Raw genomic sequence first — 18,800 nt, forward strand, 5'->3', positions numbered from 1 at the left:
TTGCCGCGGTTGCCTTACTGGTCCGAGAAGCGACCAAGCTGACTTGGGGCCAAAACTTAACTGTAAAAGTCCCCCATGAGGTCAACGCTGTCCCACTATTGTAGCCACATGTTCCGGGAAGCAAACTCAGAAGGACATTGCAGATAGTATAGTGCAGTTTATTACACCGGCAGGCCCAAGGCAGAGTCTCCTCTTAGCCAAGGACCCCACCAGTTTTTGTGAAAACCTTATATACCCTAAGTGTATAAGGTTCCCTGAAACTAGTCTGAACAAAGGAAAAAGATAGAGTTAACCCGTGATCATATGCCTTAAGCCTAGGTAGTTAACAGTGGGCAGTTATCAATAGGCCTGTGGTCATACCCCAATAAGCACAAAAGAATGTTTGATTCTATTCGGTTACACAGATAACTAGGATATTCTTTTAGGCTATGGAGAGCCCTGGGGCTCTTCCTTCTGGGGGTACGTCATTTCCATAGATACTGGGCATATAGCTCAAAGTCCACAGTCCTGCCCAAGATGGAGTCCTGCTTTCAAGGTAGAGCCCATTCTGTTTCCTCCTTCACTACGAGGGGGTCCCCACAAATGGTTGTCAACGTCCCGGGTTACCCAACAGCAGGGACTTTTATGAGCGAACCCCCATGTTACTATTGAGCTCTGTCGGACCTTAAATCCTGCTACACTCCTTCCTGTGGGGAAAGGTGGACCTTCACATAATCGTGAAGCAGTCCTGGAAGAAGTTTATGCTAGCAGACGTGACCTGAGAGACCAGCCAATCCCGGACGCAGACTGGGCCCCGGACGCAGACCGGGCTGGTGAAACAAGGACAGCGGCTGTCGGGGCACGCGGTAGTCACAGAGAAGACGGGCGTCGAGGCTGGCTCTCAGCCATCCCACCGGTCTGCTCGACGGGCCGAATTATGGGCTCTAATGCAGGCCCTCCAGTTGTCAAAAGGTAAGGCAAACATTTACACTGATTCCAGTACGCTACCGCTACTCTGCATGTGCGTGGGGCCCTCTACGAGGAGAGGCGGCTCTTGACAGCTACCGGAAAAGACATTAAAAACAAGGAAGAAATCTTGACCCTACTAGATGCTGTATGGGAACCTGAAAAAACAGCAGTGATACATTGCCAGGGTCACCAAAAAGAGGACAGCCCGCAGCCGGGGAAACCGGCTGGCAGATAGAGCCGCAAAACGAGCGACTGAGGAATTCGGAGGCGCTGGGGGCGGGATTGGTAAGACTTTTGTGCTTAACAACTCTCCCACAGTGTACCCCGGCCCAAGACCAGCTGTCTGAAACAGAAAGGGCCACCAAGAATGAAAAGGGTTGATGGGAACTGCCGGATGGCAGGCTGCTAGTTCCCAAGGCATTGGGCCCTTCATCAGTGTCTCGGGTACAGCAGACTACCCACGTGGGATGTGACAAAATGGAAAAGTTAATTCGGAAATATTTCTTAATACCACGGCTTTCTTCCCTGTGTAAAATGGAATCCCAGAACTGTTCTGCTTGCTCACAGGTCAGTGCTGCTCCCGGACATAAACAGAAAACTCCAGGAATACAGTTAAAGAGCACTCTTCCCTTTGAACATTCAGAAGTGGACTTTACTGAGATGAAACCCTGCAGACACTATCGTTATTTACTGGTCATGGTATGTACCTTCTCAGGATGAGTGGAGGCCTTCCCCACCCGAACTGAAAAAGCAAATGAAGTGGCTTGCTCTCTGATTCGAGAAATAATCCCCAGATTTGGATTTCCAACCAGTATAGGATCAGACAACGGTCCTGCTTTCATAGCCTATTTAATTCAACAGGTATGTAAAGCTCTAAATGTCAAAAGGAAATTACATACACTATATTGGCCCCAGAGTTCCGGAATGGTGGCGAGAACTAACCAAACCCTTAAAGAAACACTTTCAAAATGTATCATAGAGACTAACTGTTCATGGATGGACTTACTTCCAGTGGCCTTGCTCAAATTAAGAGTGACCCCGCATTCACAATTATTCTCCTTATGAAATTGTCTATGGGAGACCCCCTCCCATAGTAAGACAGGTGTTGGCAAATTTGCTACAGGTAAGAGGAGATGGGATTTCACAGCAAATGGAACAATTAGGTAAGGTAATAAGCCAGGGAACTAAGTTTGTCCAAGAAAGGGTGCTGTTCCCCCTTGAGAAACAGATTCATGAGTTTGTGCTCGGGGATCAGGTGTGGTTCAAGGACTGGAAACTTGACTCCTTGGCCCCACAGTGAAGAGGCCCGTACACTGCTGTTCTAACTACGCCTACGGCAGTTAAAGTTACAGGTGTCCCTCCCTGGAGGCATCACACAAGGGTGAAGAAGACATACCACGCAGACCCCGAGGACGCTGGGTGGACTACACAAAGGGACCCTGCTGATCCCTGTGAAACCCAGATCATCTTAAAAAAGAGGAAGCAGAAATGAAGCTCTGCAATCAACTTCTGCTACATGGGCTTGCCAGCATCATCCTGAGACTCGCCACAGTTCCAGCACAAGACAAGGTTTTCATCTCGTGGGCACATTCCTATGCAGACTTTGATAACATGTCTAACTGTTGGGTTTGTGGAGCCATGCCTTCGTCCGTGATGGACGGACTTCCTTGGTGGGTGTCTCCTCTCCGTAAGGGAGATTTTAGCCCCCTCTGTTCCTTTTTAAGACAACAACGAGAAACATTTCTTTCTTTGGTTATTCACAACCTGTTGCTTCTTTCTTGGTGTAAAGTGGACTCTAATCAGACTGATCAAGGCCATGGGGTGACATTTGAAGTAAATGCAAGCTTTACAGAAGTAACAAAAGCCTATACTTTTTACTTAAAAATAAAAAAGGATGAGAACTCTAGGGCCAGTAAAAAAGGGCCAGTCCATCAGGTACTTTGAACAATTTGACCAGATATGAGACGAATATTTTTGAAGGACTCCAGATCAAAGCCAGCCTATTGTCCCTGCCCCTATCTGTTGGGAGCAAAGGGAACAGAAGATGGGATTTGGTGACCATCCTGTAGATCCAAAAGAATTAAAATATGTGGGATACTTTTCCTCTGAGCAATGTGCACAAATATTAGAGGTCACCTATCGCTGGCCAGGCTCAGACTGGAAGAACAACCCTGGGATCCGATGGGTGGCCCCAAACGGTACCCAATGGCAGTGTGGATTGAATTTGTGTCCTTGGTTTCCAGTCTGTTGGGTCAGCCACTGCACTTTAGGATTTGCCTTTGCTCATGGAAGTATTAAGCCATCCTTACAACAAGCCCCAGTAGATTTGCCTTATTTACATGTGCAGTGGGCAAGGTCCGTGTTTCAATGGTATGATTACATAGCTGCCTTGTTCATACCATCTATAGGAACAACAGATACTATGATTAAAGTAGAAGCTCTAACTAACTTCATGAAACGGGGCCTCCTGGACAACGCAAAGGTGATCCAAGCTTTAAATGAAGAACAAATACAGATGAGAAAGGCAGTAATTCAAAATCAGATGGCTTTAGAAATACTTAATGGCTGCTCAAGGAGAGACCTGTGCTACAGTTAAAGTTGAGTGTTGTGTATGTATTCCTGATTTATCTGGCAATGTATCAGCCGCTCTAGCAGACATGAAAAACCAGGTAAGAGCTATATCTAATGATAATATTCCTCTTTGGACTTCTGTTTTGTCGTGGATAAAGGGCGATTGGTGGAAAACCATTGGCCATCGTCATAGTGGCTCGGTTGATTTTGTCATGTGGACCTTGCATTCTCCAATGTATTGTCAACTTTGTTTTGCTGAGATTGAATTCATTCACCCAAATATATGCCAGAAGACCCAGGGTACAGTACATCCCTATGAATGATGCTCACACTGGAATTTGAGAGCGTCATGAGAGGGGAATGATGGAGGAAAGGAGCGGGTTGCCCTGACTAAATTGACTCTATTTTAAAGGGAAGGAAACTCCATCTTGCACTCTCCGTGAACTTTGGACTACATATCTGGTAACCAAGCCTCCCCAACGGATAAACACCAGACCAGGCTGATCTCGTACCTAGACTCCCCAGAGCCAAAAAGACTGCAATAATCCACTATATAATCGATCACTTTCTGTAGTTCTAATAATGCCCATTGATGTGGGCTACACTGCATGACTAGATGACCTTTAGAATATGAATCATGACTACAACCTGTTTGTATCTCTTCCTAACATTTTCCAGAGCAGACTTGAGAAATTTGGGGCTGTGGGCTTGGGGCATGTACACTTCGGGTATAAAAGGCTGTTGTCACAAACATCGGTCGGGGTCCTTGGCTAAGGAGGAAACTCGGTCTGGGACCCGCCAGTGTAATAAACTGCACTCCACTATCCACGCTGTCTTTCTGAGTGAGTTTTGCTTCCCAGGGCGTTTGGCTCTAACAATAATACCTCATGATGTCAACATTTCTTCCATCACTTGTAAAGACAACTTCATCTTGGGGTTTCCCTGGTGGTTTAGTAGTTAGGACTTCAAGCTTCCAATGTAGGGGACATGGAGTCAATCCTGGTCAGGGAACTAACATCCTGCAAGCCTTGAGGTGTGGCCAAAACCAAACCAAACAACAACAACAAAAAATTCCCCTTTGTCATAAGCAAGTGGATTTCCAGTCATAGCAAACCATCATCCAACAGGCAAGTAGGTCCTAAAAAGATGGAGGGGGGGGAGGAAACGGGGCTCAAGAGGGAGACTGAGGGCCCTCCATTTGGTTTGGCCCTTTTACAGAACAGATTTGTTTGATCCTTTTAAAATTTTTTATTTATTTTGGCCACTTGGTGGTGTGATATCTCAGCTCCCAGACCGGGGATCAAACTCGCGATGCCTGCAGTGGAAGCGGGGAGTCCTAGCCACTGGATTGCCAGGGAATTCCCTCCATCAAGCACAGATTTTAAAACCCTCCCTTTCCTAAAGAAGTGTTCGTCCTCTCCTGGGCGGGGCACAGGGCGGCGCCGCTGGCTTTCAAGCTGCGGAACTTTCTAGCGGGCGGGGGGACGGGGTAGGTGGGGAGGGGGCGGGGACAGGGAGAGCCCGAGGCTGGGAGATCGGGTGGACCGCAGCAGGTCCGGCTGCCTCCAGGGTCTGGCGGGAAGGTTCTGCCGGAAATGCAAATCTGCTGAGGGTGGGGTCAGTTCCTGGGACGATTCCCCCGGAGCCGGCGAAGGTGCATGTCTGGGGGATTCTCCCCCGGCTTGCCTCTACCACCTTCCCCGCCACACCGTCCACGGTGAGGCGTGGGGATGAGGAAGCAGGTACAAAATCCCCGGGCAGGATAAGAACTTGGTTTTGATCCTTCCTGTAGGGGTAGGGGGGCTCGTTATTTTTATTTATTTATTAATGTCCGTATTCTTTTCTTTTTTCACAGTTCCATCCGCCTGCCACCCTGCAAACCTCTGGGACTGGAATGAGTGCTTGCCACCAGCAGTCTAGACCCGTCTAGGAGCCGATTGCCGGGGGAAATGGTAATTTTCCCGGGTTGGGACAAGGATCCACGCCCAGGGCGGGACCGGGTCGCCTTCCGAAGAGTTGGGAGCAGCTGCCTGCAAAAGGCCGGATTCTTTCCGGCTCGGGAGAAAAGGGAAGCCACGAGGAGCCCTAAGTGCGCCCTTCATGTTGCCCCAGAGAGAAGGGGTCTCCCATCCCTGGGCTGCGACCTTGCAGGACGCCTCTGTCGGTTCCCGGCGCCGACTGCGTTTGCCCGCTCTGTGTCATTTGAATCCACAATGTGTCGGGGGCGGCGGGAGGGTTGTGTGTTGTGCTGAGGGTGAGCCGCAAAATTCTAGGGACTGTCAGACTGAGAATATGCGCACTGGGTTCACTGCTCCTAGAGACAGGGCTTCGAGGTTTGAGCTGGGTTTGATCGGCACGTTGTTTTTTGCGTGGGTCCTGTGGCCATCCTTCAGTTCAGTTCAGTCGCTCAGTCCTGTCCGACTCTGTGTGACCTCATGGACAGCAGCATGCAAGGCCTCCCTGTCCATCACCAGGTCCCGCAGTTTACTCAAATTCATGTCCACTGAGTCGGTGATACCATCCGACCTCATTCTCGGTCTTCCCCTTCTCCTCCCTCCTTCAGTTTTTCCCTGCATCAGGGTCTTTTCAAATGACTCAGTTCTTCCCATCAAGTGGCCAAAGTATTGGAGTTTCAGCTTCAGCAACAGTCCTTCCACTGAATATTCAGGACTCATTTCCTTTAGGATGGACTGGTCGGATCTCCTTGCTGTCCAACGGACTCTCAAGAGTCTTCTCCAACACCACAGTTCAAAAGCATCAATTCTTCGGCGCTCAGGTTTCGTTATGGCCCAACTCTCACATCCATACATGACTACTGGAAAAACCAGAGCCTTGACTAGACGGACCTTTGTTGGCAAAGTAACGTCTCTGCTTTTTAATATGCTGTCTAGGTTGGTCATAACTTTTCTTCCGAGGAGCAAGTGTCTTTTAATTTCATGGCTGCAGTCACCATCTGCAGTGATTTGGAAGCTCCCAAAACAAACGTCTGTCACTGTTTCCACTGTTTCTCCATCTATTTGCCATGAAGTGATGGGACTAGATGCCATGATCTTAGTTTTCTGAATGTTGAGCTTTAAGCCAACTTTTTCACTCTGCTCTTTTCACTTTCATCAAGAGGCTTTTGAGTTCCTCTTCACTTTCTGCCATAAGGGTAGTGTCATCTGCATACCTGAGGTTATTGATAGTTCTCCCAGCAATCTTGATTCCAGCTTGTGCTTCTTCCAGCCCAGCATTTCTCATGATGTACTCTGCGTATAAGTTAAATAAGCAGGGTGACAATATACAGCCTTGACGTCCTCCTTTTCCTATTTGGAACCAGTCTGTTGTTCCATGTCCCGTTCTAACTTGCTTCCTAACCGGCATAACTGATTTCTTAAAAGGCAGGTCAGGTGGTCTGGTATTCCCATCTCTTTCAGCATTTTCCACAGTTTACTGTGATCCACGCAGTCAAAGGCTTTGGCATAGTCAATAAAGCAGAAATAGATGTTTTTCTGGAACTCTCTTGCTTTTTCCATGATCCAGCGGATGTTGGCAATTTGATCTCTGGTTCCTCTGCCTTTTCTAAAACCAGCTTGAACATCTGGAAGTTCATAGTTCACGTATTGCTGAAGCCTTGCTTGGAGAATTTTGAGCATTACTTTACTAGCATGTGAGATGAGTGCAATTGTGCGGTAGTTTGAGCATTCTTAGGCATTGTCTTTCTTTTGGATTGGAATGAAAACTGACTGAATGTGCCTTCAAATTAGAGGGGGGCAAATTTATAGATGGGCTTCCCAGGTGGCTCAGTGACAAAGAACCCACCTGCCAATGCAGGAGACATGGGTTTGATCCCTGTGTCGAGAAGATCCCCTGAAGGAGGAAATGGCAACCCACTCCTGTATTCTTTCCTGGGAAATCCTATGGACAGAGAGCCTGTGGGCTACAGTGGGGTCACAAAAGAGTCAGACACGACTAAGTGACTAAACCACCACCACCACCCAAATCTATAGACAGCTTGCGATGGCCTCTCCTTGGCCTGTAGACACATCACTCCAGTCTGTACATCCCCCATGGCAGGAAGACATGTGTCTTCCCTTTGTGCATCTGTGTCCAGATTTCTCCTTCTTGTGAAGACAACCAGTCAGTGGATTAGCAGGCTCTCTACTCTTGTGTGACCTCACCTTAACTTGTTTCCATCTTCAAAGGCCCTCTTTCCAAATCTGGTCAGTTTCATAAGTCCTGGGGTGGGGTGAGGGAGGGGTTGGATTATAATATACCTTAGGGCAGGGACTCTCCTCTTTCACTTTCATCAAGAGGCTTTTTAGTTCCTCTTCACTTTCTGCCATAAGGGTAGTGTCATCTGATATCTGAAGTTATTGATATTTCTCCCGGCAATCTTGATTCCAGCTTGTGCTTCTTCCAGCCCAGCGTTTGGCAATTTGATCTCTGGTTCCTCTGCCTTTTCTAAAAACCAGCTTGAACATCTGGAAGTTCATGGTTCACGTATTGCTGAAGCCTTGCTTGGAGAATTTTGAGCATTACTTTACTAGCGTGTGAGATGAGTGCAATTGTGCGGTAGTTTGACCATTCTTAGGCATTGCCTTTCTTTGGGATTGGAATGAAAACTGACCTTTTCCAGTCCTGTGGCCACTGCTGAGCTTTCCAAATTTGCTGGCATATTGAGTGCAGCACTTTCACAGCATCATCTTTCAGGATTTGAAATAGCTCAACTGGAATTCCATCACCTCCACTAACTTTGTTTGTAGTGATACTTTCTAAGGCCCACTTGACTTCATATTCCAGGATGTCTGGCTCAATAACCTCAGATATGCAGATGACACCACCCTCATGGCAGAAAGTGAAGAGGAACTCAAAAGCCTCTTGATGAAAGTGAATGAGGAGAGTGAAAAAGTTGGCTTAAAGCTCAACATTCAGAAAACTAAGATCATGGCATCTGGTCCCATCACTTCATGACAAATAGATGGGGAAACAGTGGAAACAGTGTCAGGCTTTATTTTTCTGGGCTCCAAAATCACTGCAGATGGTGATTGCAGCCATGAAATTAAAAGATGCTTACTCCTTGGAAGGAAAGTTATGACCAACCTAGACAGCACATTAAAAAGCAGAGACATTACTTTGTCAACAAAGGTCCATCTAGTCAAGGCTATGGTTTTTCCGGTGGTCATGTATGGATGTGAGAGTTGGACTGTGAAGAAGGCTGAGCGCCGAAGAATTGATGCTTTTGAACTGTGGTGTTGGAGAAGACTCTTGAGAGTCCCTTGGACTGCAAGGAGATCCAACCAGTCCATTCTGAAGGAGATCAGTCCTGGGAGTTCTTTGGAAGGAATGATGCTAAAGCTGGAACTCCAGTACTTTGGCCACCTCATGCAAAGAGTTGCCTCATTGGAAAAGACTGATGCTGGGAGGGATTGGGGGCAGGAGGAGAAGGGGACGACAGAGGATGAGATGTCTGGATGGCATCACCAACTCAATGGATGCGCGTTTGAGTGAACTCCGGGAGTTGGTGGTGGACAGGGAGGCCTGACGTGCTGCGATTCATGGGGTCACAGAGTCAGACACTACTGAGCAAGTGAACTGAACTGAGGTTGGGGACTCCCTAAGGAGTCCTAATATGAACAGATGACTCCTTGGAAAAGTCCCTGATGCTGGGAAAGGTTGAGGGCAGACGGAGAAGGGGTGGGGCGGGTCAAAGGATGAGATGGCTGGATGGCATCACCGGTGCAATGGACATGAACCTGGGCAAACTCCAGGAGATGATGAAGGATAAGGAAGGCTGGCGTGCTGCAGTCCATGGTGTGTCAAAGGGTCAGACACGACTGGGTGACTGAATAACAACAACGGGGAGGGGACAGGATTCAACTCGATGACAGTCCATACCCCACTGAGCCAAAATGGGTGTGTTGTTCAGGACTCGGTGACCTTCGAAGATGTGGTTGTGAACTTCACCTGGGAGGAGTGGGCCCTGCTGGACGCCGCACAGAGGCAGCTCTACAGAGATGTGACCCTGGAGACCTGCGGTCACCTGGCCTGTGTGGGTAAGGAGGCCCCTTCTTCCTGCACTTGCTGACGGACAGGGCCCACTTGCGCCAGGCCCCTCCTGTGTTCCAGAGACTCACCCACTGCCCCCAGGTGGCAGACATGGTTTCCCCCGTGACCCTGGAAGTCTATCCTTTGCTTTCCTTTTTTTTATTTATTTATTTGGCTGCGAGAGATCTTAGTTGTGGCACTCGAGAACTTCATTGCATCACACCAGATCTTTTGTTCTTTGGTTGTTGAGCGCAGACTCTATTTGTCATGTGGGCTTCGGTAGTCATGGCGCCTGGGCTTAGTTGCTCCCCAGCACGTAGGATCTTAGTTCCTGGGGATCTAAGGGGACACCAGGGATCGAACCTGTGTCTCCTGCATTGCAAGGCAGATTCTTAACCACTGGACCACCGGGGAAGTCTGAGGAGTGATTTCTTAATAAGTATGGGGCTTCCTTGGGTGGGGGGTGGGCAGGGGGAAAGTTCTCAAACTAGATGGAGGTGATGGTTGTAAAGTGAAAGTGAAAGTGAAGTCGCTCAGTCATGTCCGACTCTTTGCGACCCGTGGACTGTAGCCTGCTGCTGCTGCTACTGCTAAGTCGCTTCAGTCGCGTCCGACTCTGTGCGACCCCATAGACGGCAGCCCACCAGGCTCCCCCGTCCCTGGGATTCTCCAGGCAAGAACACTGAAGTGGGTTGCCATTTCCTTCTCCAATGCATGAAAGTGAAAAGTGAAAGGGAAGTCGCTCAGTCGTGTCCGACTCTTAGCAACCCCATGGACGGCAGCCTACCAGGCTCCTCCATCCATGGGATTTTCCAGGCAAGAGTACTGGAGTGGGGTGCCATCGCCTTCTCCCTACATGGTACCAAATGCCAGAGCTGTACACTTTGGTTAATTTTATGCTGTGTAAATTTACTCTCTGTTTTTTGTTGTTGTTTTTTTAATTCATTTCATCTAAGAGGGAAGCTGAGGCTCATGAATGTATGAGCTTCTTTGGGTATATAGAGAGTGTCGTGGGTTTCATCCATCTTCTCAGATGTTCCTTTCTACCCCCCTAGAGGAAGACCTGTCCCCCTCTGCCTTAGTCCAGGCTGATAAAAACAAAATACCATACACCAGGTAGCCCAGACAACAGTTGCTTATTTCTCACATTCTGGAGGCTGAGAAGTCCAGGATCAAGATGCCAGCAGATTCAGTTCCTGGGAGGGCCCTCTTCCTGGCTTGCAGATGGCTGCCTTCTCACATGGCAAAGAGGGAGAGACCCCTGGTGTCTCCTCCTCTTCTTTTGAGAACAGTAACTCCATCTTTGAGTCCCATCCCGCCCTCATGAACTCATCTAAACCTAATTACCTCATGAGCTTCCCACCTGCAAATAGCATCCTGTTGTGGGATTGGGGTTTCAACATTGATTTGCGGTGGTTGTTGTTTAGTCCCTAGTTCAGTTCAGTCGCTCAGTCATGTCCGACTCTTTGCGACCCCATGAATCGTACCACGTCAGGCCTCCCTGTCCATCTCCATCTCCCGGAGTTCACTCAAACTCACGTCCATCGAGTCAGTGATGCCATCCAGCCATCTCATCCTCTGTTATCCCCTTTTCCTCTTGCCTCCAATCCCTCCCAGCATCAGAGTCTTTTCCAATGAGGCAACTCTTCGCATGAGGTGGCCAAAGTATTGGAGTTTCAGCTTTAGCATCAGTCCTTCCAAAGAACACCCAGGGCTGATCTCCTTTAGAATGGACTGGTTGGATCTCTTTGCAGTCCAAGGGACTCTCAAGAGTCTTCTCCAGCATCACAGTTCAAAAGCATCAGTTCTTCGGCGCTCAGCTTTCTTCACAGTCCAACTCTCACATCCATACATGACCACTGGAAAAACCATAGCCTTGACTAGATGGACCTTTGTTGGCAAAGTAATGTCTCTGCTTTTGAATATGCTATCTAGGTTGGTCATAACTTTCCTTCCAAGGAGTAAGCATCTTTTAATTTCATGGCTGCAGTCACCATTTGCAGTGATTTTGGAACCCCAAAAAATAAAGTCTGACACTGTTTCCCCATCTATTTCCCATGAAGTGATGGGACCAGATGCCATGATCTTAGTTTTCTGAATGTTGAGCTTTAAGCCAACTTTTTCACTCTCCTCTTTCACTTTCATCAAGAGGCTTTTTAGTTCCTCTTCACTTTCTGCTATAAGGGTGGTGTCATCTGCATATATGAGGTTATTGATATTTCTCCCGGCAATCTTGATTCCAGCTTGTGCTTCTTCCAGCCCAGCGTTTCTCATGAGTACTCTGCATATAAGTTAAATAAGCAGGGTGACAGTATACAGCCTTGACGTCCCTAAGTCGTGTCCAATTTTTTGCGACCCCATGGACTGTATGTAGCCTTCCAGGCTCCTCTGTCCATGGGATTTCCCAGGCAAGAATACTGGAGTGGGTTGCCAGTTCCTTTTCCCGGGCATCTTCCCCAACCCAGGGATTGAACACTTGTCTCTTAAGTCTCCTGAATTGGCAAAGGGGTTCTTTACCACTAATGCCACCATAGTGGTGGTGGGCATCACAAATTCAACCCATAACAAACTCTTTGTCCAGTTTGTCCTGGCAGTCGGAGGTTGGATTGGAAAAGAATTTCCAGACATGGAGTATTTCAGAAAGGAGTGAGTTTATAAGAACAGAGATAATGAGGGTGCTGCCAGCTAGCAGGTGACTTCCTGGCAGACAAGAGAGTGTTGATGCTTTTTGTGAGTTAGTAGCCAATTTTTATAGCCTCAAGACAAAGAAAATTCCTGCTGGAAGGGTGGCATTATGTGATTGGTTAGGGTACTATAGAGTGAGTACCCAAGTGGGCATTTTTACTTAACATGGGGTCAGGGAGCTGGCCAGGAAGGATGGGAGTGGACTGACAACGGTTGCTATGGGGCTCAGTCAGTTCCGGAGGTGACCTTGGTGCTGGGCTCCGCGTCTGTGGCCTTGGCACAAAGCCTCACGCTTGTGATCTTGGTACAGGTCCTCACAATTCTCTCATGCTTGGCATTCACGATTGTACCTTCAATCTCACAGAATCATATTTATATATCTGGCTGCTCCGGGTCTTAGTTGCAGCAGGCGAGATCTTTCGGGTCTTAGATGCAGCAGGCGAGATCTTTAGCTGCGGCATGTGGGACCTAGTTCCCTCACCAGGGATTGAACCCGGGCCTCCTGCATTGGGAGCGCCGAGTCTTGGCCACTGAACCACCAGGGAAGTTCCCAGACCGTTTCTTACCATCTTGCTGTGTGTATTGAACCTCTGATCTTAACCATAGTCAAACTCCTCATACGTCCCAAATTCCAATATCTCTCTCTGCCTCTCTGCCTGCCTCCTCTTGCTTTCTCCCTTCTCCCATTTTCCTTACAGAGGGAACATTTGAAAAGAGATCTACAGGCATTCGCCTGCTTTCTCCAGCCCACTTTTCCTTTCCACAAAGAGCTGACTTTTGCACCACTTCGTTTCAGATTGGGCGACTCGACATCAAACCAAAGACTCGACCCCTCGGCAGAACAGCCTTGCTAAAAGAACATTTCAGGGAGTGAACAGAGCACGTCTGGCAAGCAGCGGTTCCCAACTCTCCGATCTCAGAGAAGATTGGATGTCCCATAGAATAGAGGAGCCGGGCAAGCAAAGAGGGCGAACACTGAAGCAAGTCTCAGCCGCCCACGAGAAAGATGCCTCTCCCGTTGGATTCTGGGAATATCCTGAGACGAGGGACATCTCTAACCCTGGCCAGAAGATTGTGCCATCACAGGGAGATTCCACGAGGAAACATAACCCAAGATGTAACTCAGACATTTTGAAACAAATTCTCCTCTTACACAGTGATCAAAAAATCTCTACGAACAACGAAGATGACCGAGTCAAGTGGCAGGAAATGCTGTGGATTCCACGTGTGAGAACTCAGACAGAGCTGAAATCAAAGGCGCGGATGGATCATCAGAACGACCTGCTCCATTTGCAGGCTGAAATGTACCTGGGTGTGAGCATCCATCAATACAGTCCACGTGGGAAAGCCTTAGAGGGAGACATCTCCCTTAGGACAGGAGGGACACCCATGAAAGAGAAACCTCGTCATTCTCATCAGTGTGAAAACACCTTCCTAAATAACTCTCTCCCTGCCGGGCAGATGCAACCCTACGAGGCAGAGACAAATAATGAGAATAATCGAAGTGGGAAGACATTTGTCCCTGTTCCAAGTTCCGATTCGCACAGGAGAACTTCGATGGGAGGGAAGAGCTATAAGTGTGGGGAATGTGGGAAGGCCTTCGTGTATCAGTCGTTCCTTAAGAAACACATGGAAATTCACATGGGAGAGAAGCCCTACACATGTGAGAATTGTGGGAAAACCTTCAAATACATCTTACACCTTAATAAACATTTGAGAAATCACAACCTGAAGACCTTTGAATGTCCGGAATGTGGGAAAAGTTTCAACAAGTCCTCAAAGCTTAAGGAACATATTAGGATTCACACTGGAGAGAAACCCTATAAATGTCAGGAATGTGGGAAAACCTTCAGTAAGTCCTCAAAGCTTAAGGAACATACTAGGATTCACACTGGAGAGAAGCCCTATAAATGTAAAGAATGTGGGAAAAGCTACACTAATTCTTCAAGTCTTAAAAGCCACCTGAAGAGGGTCTGTGGATGAAAGGAATGGGGAGAAGCCTTCATTCATTTTCTCAAGGCACTGAGTGCAGAAGGACGACGTGGTGGAAGGGAGCTCAGTGAATGAACAAAGATGGAAACATCTCTGAACTCTCAGATCTTACGGATATGTAAGATTTCACACTTGTATTTTTTTAAAGGGAATATGGGAAAGCCCTCTGTTGTCTCAAAGGTACAATTCCTGTAAAAACACACTGCAGGACTTCCCTGGCAGTCCAGTGGGTAAGACACCACCCTTCCACTGCAGAGGTTTGATCCCTGGTGGGGCAGCTAAGATCCCACATGCCATGTCGCAGGGCCAAAAAAAAATAAAACTCACACTGCAGAGGCATCATATGGGATTAAGGAGTGTAGGGAAAACCTTACATACTCATCCCTCACTTTACACAGGAGACCAAACCCTGGAGAGAGACCCTCTCATCAGTAATAGATTTGAGAAAGCCTTTATTTCCCTCTCTTCATTTGCAGGGCACAAATGAGTCTTAAGCTCAGTCATGTCTGACTCTTTGCGACCCCCATGGACTGTAGCCCTCCAGGCTCCTCTGTCCATGGAATTATGCAGGCAAGAATACTGGAATAGGTTGCCATTTCCTTCTTGAGGGGATCTTCCCAACCCAGGAATCGAACCTGCTTCTCCTGCATTTCAGGCAGATTCTTTACCACTGAGCCACCGGGGAAGCCCCTAATAGTAGAAGAGAAACAGGGTAGATGTTCCGATCGCTAGCATTATCCATGTCTCCTCCTTCCATTGGAACCAAAATTCTGTATTTGCCACCATTTCTAATAAAATCCCACAAGAATGCTGACTATCTCTCCACGGACCCTTTCAGCTCTGCCATGTGAGTTTTGAGCTGTAGGAGCTTCATAACATTTCATTTATATGTCACTGCACCCATGTGAATCCCTGTTTGAGCTACGTTGAATTTAGACTCAGGTTTACTGTGCTCTGTGATGCCATTTCTGTCCATTGATTTGACTGCATTATGGTCAGAGTATGTGATCTTTTTGATACTGATAGGAAATACTTGTCTTGACTTTCATTTTGGTCTCGTGATAGGAGCAGTTCTATCATTGCCTGACCACATTCTTATCTTCTTTACTGAAGGGACATAGATTTTTTTTCCAGAGTTAACACAGTTGGATTTCTTTTAACACTGTGTATTGGGTTTTACTTCCCTGACCAGGAGTCGAACCCACGCCCCCTTCAGTGGAAGCATGAGTTTTAACCATGGGACCACCAGGGAAGTCCCTGTGGAATGTTTTTAAATGCATTTCTCAGGACTTTCCTGGTGGTCCCGTGGTTAAGACTGCACTTCCGCTACAAGGGTTTGACTCCTGGTCAGGGAACTAAGATCCCACATGCCATGCAGCTAAAAAAAGAAAGAAATGCCTTTCTCAGATTTTCTCATATCTGATGGTGAACGGAGCTTATTGCCAGTAAGGAGGGAGGTGGTTTGGATTCCTGGAGGGCTGTTGGAAAGGAGAGAATGTTCTTAACTCTCTCTCAGCCAGGTCCCCTGCTCTCTCTTTCCTTTGTAGCAGTCTGGAAATGGGATGATATTCCTGGAGTTAGCTCATACAACTTGAGGATCATTAAAATGAAGATCATGGTCCCAGTAACACGACCCTCAAATATAAATACACAATTTCTCACTCTTGTATTTGAATGGCATATTTGGGGATAGTCATGGCTGCAGTAGACTGCATGTCTAGATTTATTCCATAAAGCAAAGCCCTAATTTGGTTAAGAAGCATTTCAGGGGAGTTTTGTTGTTTGTTTGTTAAGTAGAAGCTATTTATCTTTGTTTTCGTATGTGCCACACCTGTTGCAGGATCTTAGTTCCCCAATCAGGGATTGGACTCCTGGCCCAGAACATCCCCAGGGATTCAGCTGGAAGACTCTGCACTTCAATTCAGGGGGCATGTGTTCCATCCCTGGTCTGGTTGGGGACCTCAGATCCCACATGCTGCAGCCAAAAAACTCTCCAGGCCCCCTGCAGTGGAAGCACAAAGTCTTAACCACTGGACTGCTGGGCAGTTCTGGGGGAGGTTTTATAACTCAGAATGATAAAGTTAGTATGTGACCAATTTTTATAATTCCTCGTGTGATTCAAGATGCTGTACATTTCTTTGGTGTTGGGTGGGCTCGTCAGTATTTGATTGGTCAAACTTCGTAAGAGTGTTTTAGACTCTCTTACGACATTTTTACTCACTGAGCAAGTTCATAATAAAATATCTGGGGCTTCCCTGGTGGTTCAGTGGTTAAGAATCGGCCTGCAAATGCAGGAGGTACCGGTTCGATCCCTGAACCTGGATGATCCCACATGCCATGGAACAACTGAGCCTGTGCACACCAACTGCTGAGCCTGTGCTCTAGAGCCCGGGAGCCACAACTACTGAGCCCCAGTGCCCTGGGGCCCGTGCTGCACAAGAGAAGCCACTTCGGTGAGAAGCCCATGTGCCGCAGTAGGGAAAAGCCCTCAGAGCAACAAAGACCCAGCACAGCCAAAAATAAAATATTTTCAAAAATTAATGCTACTCAAAACATAGATTCTCAAAGTCTTGCAGTTTTGTCAATTCTCGTTTAATGTATTTGGAAGTGTGTTATTAGATACATAAGAAATTGGACATTTTCTTTATTAAAGGTGAGTTTTTCTTTCTAGTCTATGTTTAACCATCTTCTACAACAGTGATTTTTTTTGTTTCTTCATACAGTAAGGGTGAACGTTTATGTGCTTCTTACCATGAGCTAGTATTTGCATATAGTTCAGTCGCTCAGTCGTGTCCGACTCTTTGCGACCCCATGAACCGCAGCACGCCAGGCCTCCCTGTCCATCACCAACTCCCGGAGCCCACCCAAACACATGTCCATTGAGTCAGTGATGCCATCCAGCCATCTCATCCTCTGTCATCCTCTTCTCCTCCTGCCCTCAATCTTTCCCAGCATCACAGGGCCTCATCCTGTTTATTATGTACCAACACTCCTCTCATAAACACTTTAACATTTTTTTTTATGAATGAGAAAACTAAAGCACAGAAGTTAAGAAAATGGTTAATGTTAAATGATGTGTTTTGAGTTTCAAAGCTACCAATGTTTTCATCGTCAAGTTCAGGGTTCAGAACAGGTGTTTTCTGTTACTGCTATTGCCATATATTTATATAACTTTATTTTTTGTCTGCACTGGGCAGCATTCGGGATCTTAGTTCCCTGACCAGGTATCAGACCTGTGCCCCCTGCAGTAGAAGCACAGATTCTTAACCAGTGGACCACCAGGGAAGTCCCCAAATTAGAATTTTTGACACTGAGTTTAAGGAACACATCATGGCCCTTCTATGTACTTTACAAACATTCACTCATTTAATGCTCACCGACAACCCTATGAAGTGGGTGCTATTAGTACCATTTTTAGAGCAGAGGAAACACAGAGGCTAAGCAAGCTGCCCAAGGTCACAGCCCCACTGGGAGAAGGTGAAATTCTAACTCCAGTGTCCTGCGCCAGACTAGGTGGGGAGGCCTCCCTATTGGCATTTTGTCTGTCCTACCCCATCCGAGTATGAGCACTGGGAGGGGCACGTCATCTGGCTCACCGAGGCGTTTAGTGGAATAAAGAAGGGATGAGTGGCTATCTTAGGATGGCGACTCATCCCTTAGTGACCGCCTGCGCCCTCCTGCCGTGCTCTGCTCGAGGAATCCTATTCATAGGTAAAAACCGTATCGGAATCCTATTCATAGGTAAAAACCGTATCCTGCGGCGAGCGGGCAAGAAGGCAATGGCACCCCACTCCAGTACTCTTGCCTGGAAAATCCCATGGACGCAGGAGCCTGGTAGGCTGCAGTCCATGGGGTCGCTAAGAGTCGAACACGACTGAGCGACTTCACTTTCACTCTTCACTTTCATGCATTGGAGAAGAAAATGGTAACCCACTCCAGCGTTCTTGCCTGGAGAATCCCGGGACGGAGGAGCCTGGTGGGCTGCTGTCTATGGGGTCGCACAGAGTCGGACACGACTGAAGTGACTTAGCAGCAGCAGCAGCGGCGAGCAGGACTTCAAAGAAATCCCAGTGGCTTGGGCTGAGTCAGAACAGAGCAGAACCCAGTCACGGCGGGGTACGGGCGCCACCTGATGGCGGAGTCCTACTAAGACAAAAGCCAGGAGACGGGGAACGTTTGCTCTGGACGAAGAAATTATCTGAAAGGGAGTTGATCGCAAGTTTTGTGTTGTTTTTTATTTTAGATATTTATTTGGCTACAGCCGGGTCTTACGTGTGACACACGGGATCTTTAGTTGAGGCATGCGAACTTAGTTTCAGAGTGTGGGGTCTACCTCCAGCGTCCCCCATGCCCCAGCAAGAGGAGGCAAGAGTGGCCCCCCTGAACCCTGGGCCCCCGACATTGGGAGTACAGAGTCCTAACCACTAGACCACCAGGGACGTCGCTGAAATGCCAGTTTTTAAATTTCTTATTCACTGTTTTATCCCCAGAGCCTAGCACCATGTGTGGCACAGAGTCGTGCGTGCGTGCTCACTTGCTGTGTCTGACTCTGTGACGGACCCCATGGACTCAGTAGC

At 47.7% G+C, this 18,800-nt stretch overlaps 1 protein-coding gene across 3 annotated transcripts; it reads left to right on the plus strand.

The window, feature by feature from the left end:
• The first annotated feature begins 5,048 nt into the window (after positions 1-5,048).
• ZNF114 (zinc finger protein 114) lies at positions 5,049-16,875 on the plus strand. 3 transcript variants are annotated; one of them, XR_008703818.1, is made up of 5 exons: positions 5,104-5,261; positions 5,375-5,471; positions 9,428-9,554; positions 13,028-14,341; positions 16,064-16,875. XR_008703818.1 is itself a non-coding variant. In XM_055551593.1 (4 exons), exons 2-4 carry the CDS (start codon positions 5,469-5,471, stop codon positions 14,212-14,214), a joined length of 1,317 nt encoding a protein of 438 aa, XP_055407568.1. In that variant the 5' UTR covers positions 5,049-5,173; positions 5,375-5,468; the 3' UTR covers positions 14,215-15,609. The 3 variants fall into 3 exon arrangements, 2 of the variants coding, with proteins under 2 accessions (XP_055407568.1, XP_055407567.1); XM_055551593.1 differs by lacking the exon at positions 16,064-16,875 and having other exon boundaries at positions 5,049-5,173; positions 13,028-15,609; XM_055551592.1 differs by lacking the exon at positions 16,064-16,875 and having other exon boundaries at positions 13,028-15,609.
• The last annotated feature ends 1,925 nt before the right edge of the window (positions 16,876-18,800 follow it).

The sequence above is a fragment of the Bubalus kerabau genome, chromosome 17 (genome assembly GCF_029407905.1).
Source record: "Bubalus kerabau isolate K-KA32 ecotype Philippines breed swamp buffalo chromosome 17, PCC_UOA_SB_1v2, whole genome shotgun sequence".
NCBI classification, from domain to species: domain Eukaryota; kingdom Metazoa; phylum Chordata; class Mammalia; order Artiodactyla; family Bovidae; genus Bubalus; species Bubalus kerabau.

What these genes read in the sequence shown, in the direction of transcription:
- ZNF114 (XM_055551593.1), top strand. An exon ending in CGGTCACCTGGCCTGTGTGG is followed by an intron (nt 9,555 to 13,027) that starts GTAAGGAGGCCC and finishes ACTTCGTTTCAG; the next exon opens with ATTGGGCGACTCGACATCAA.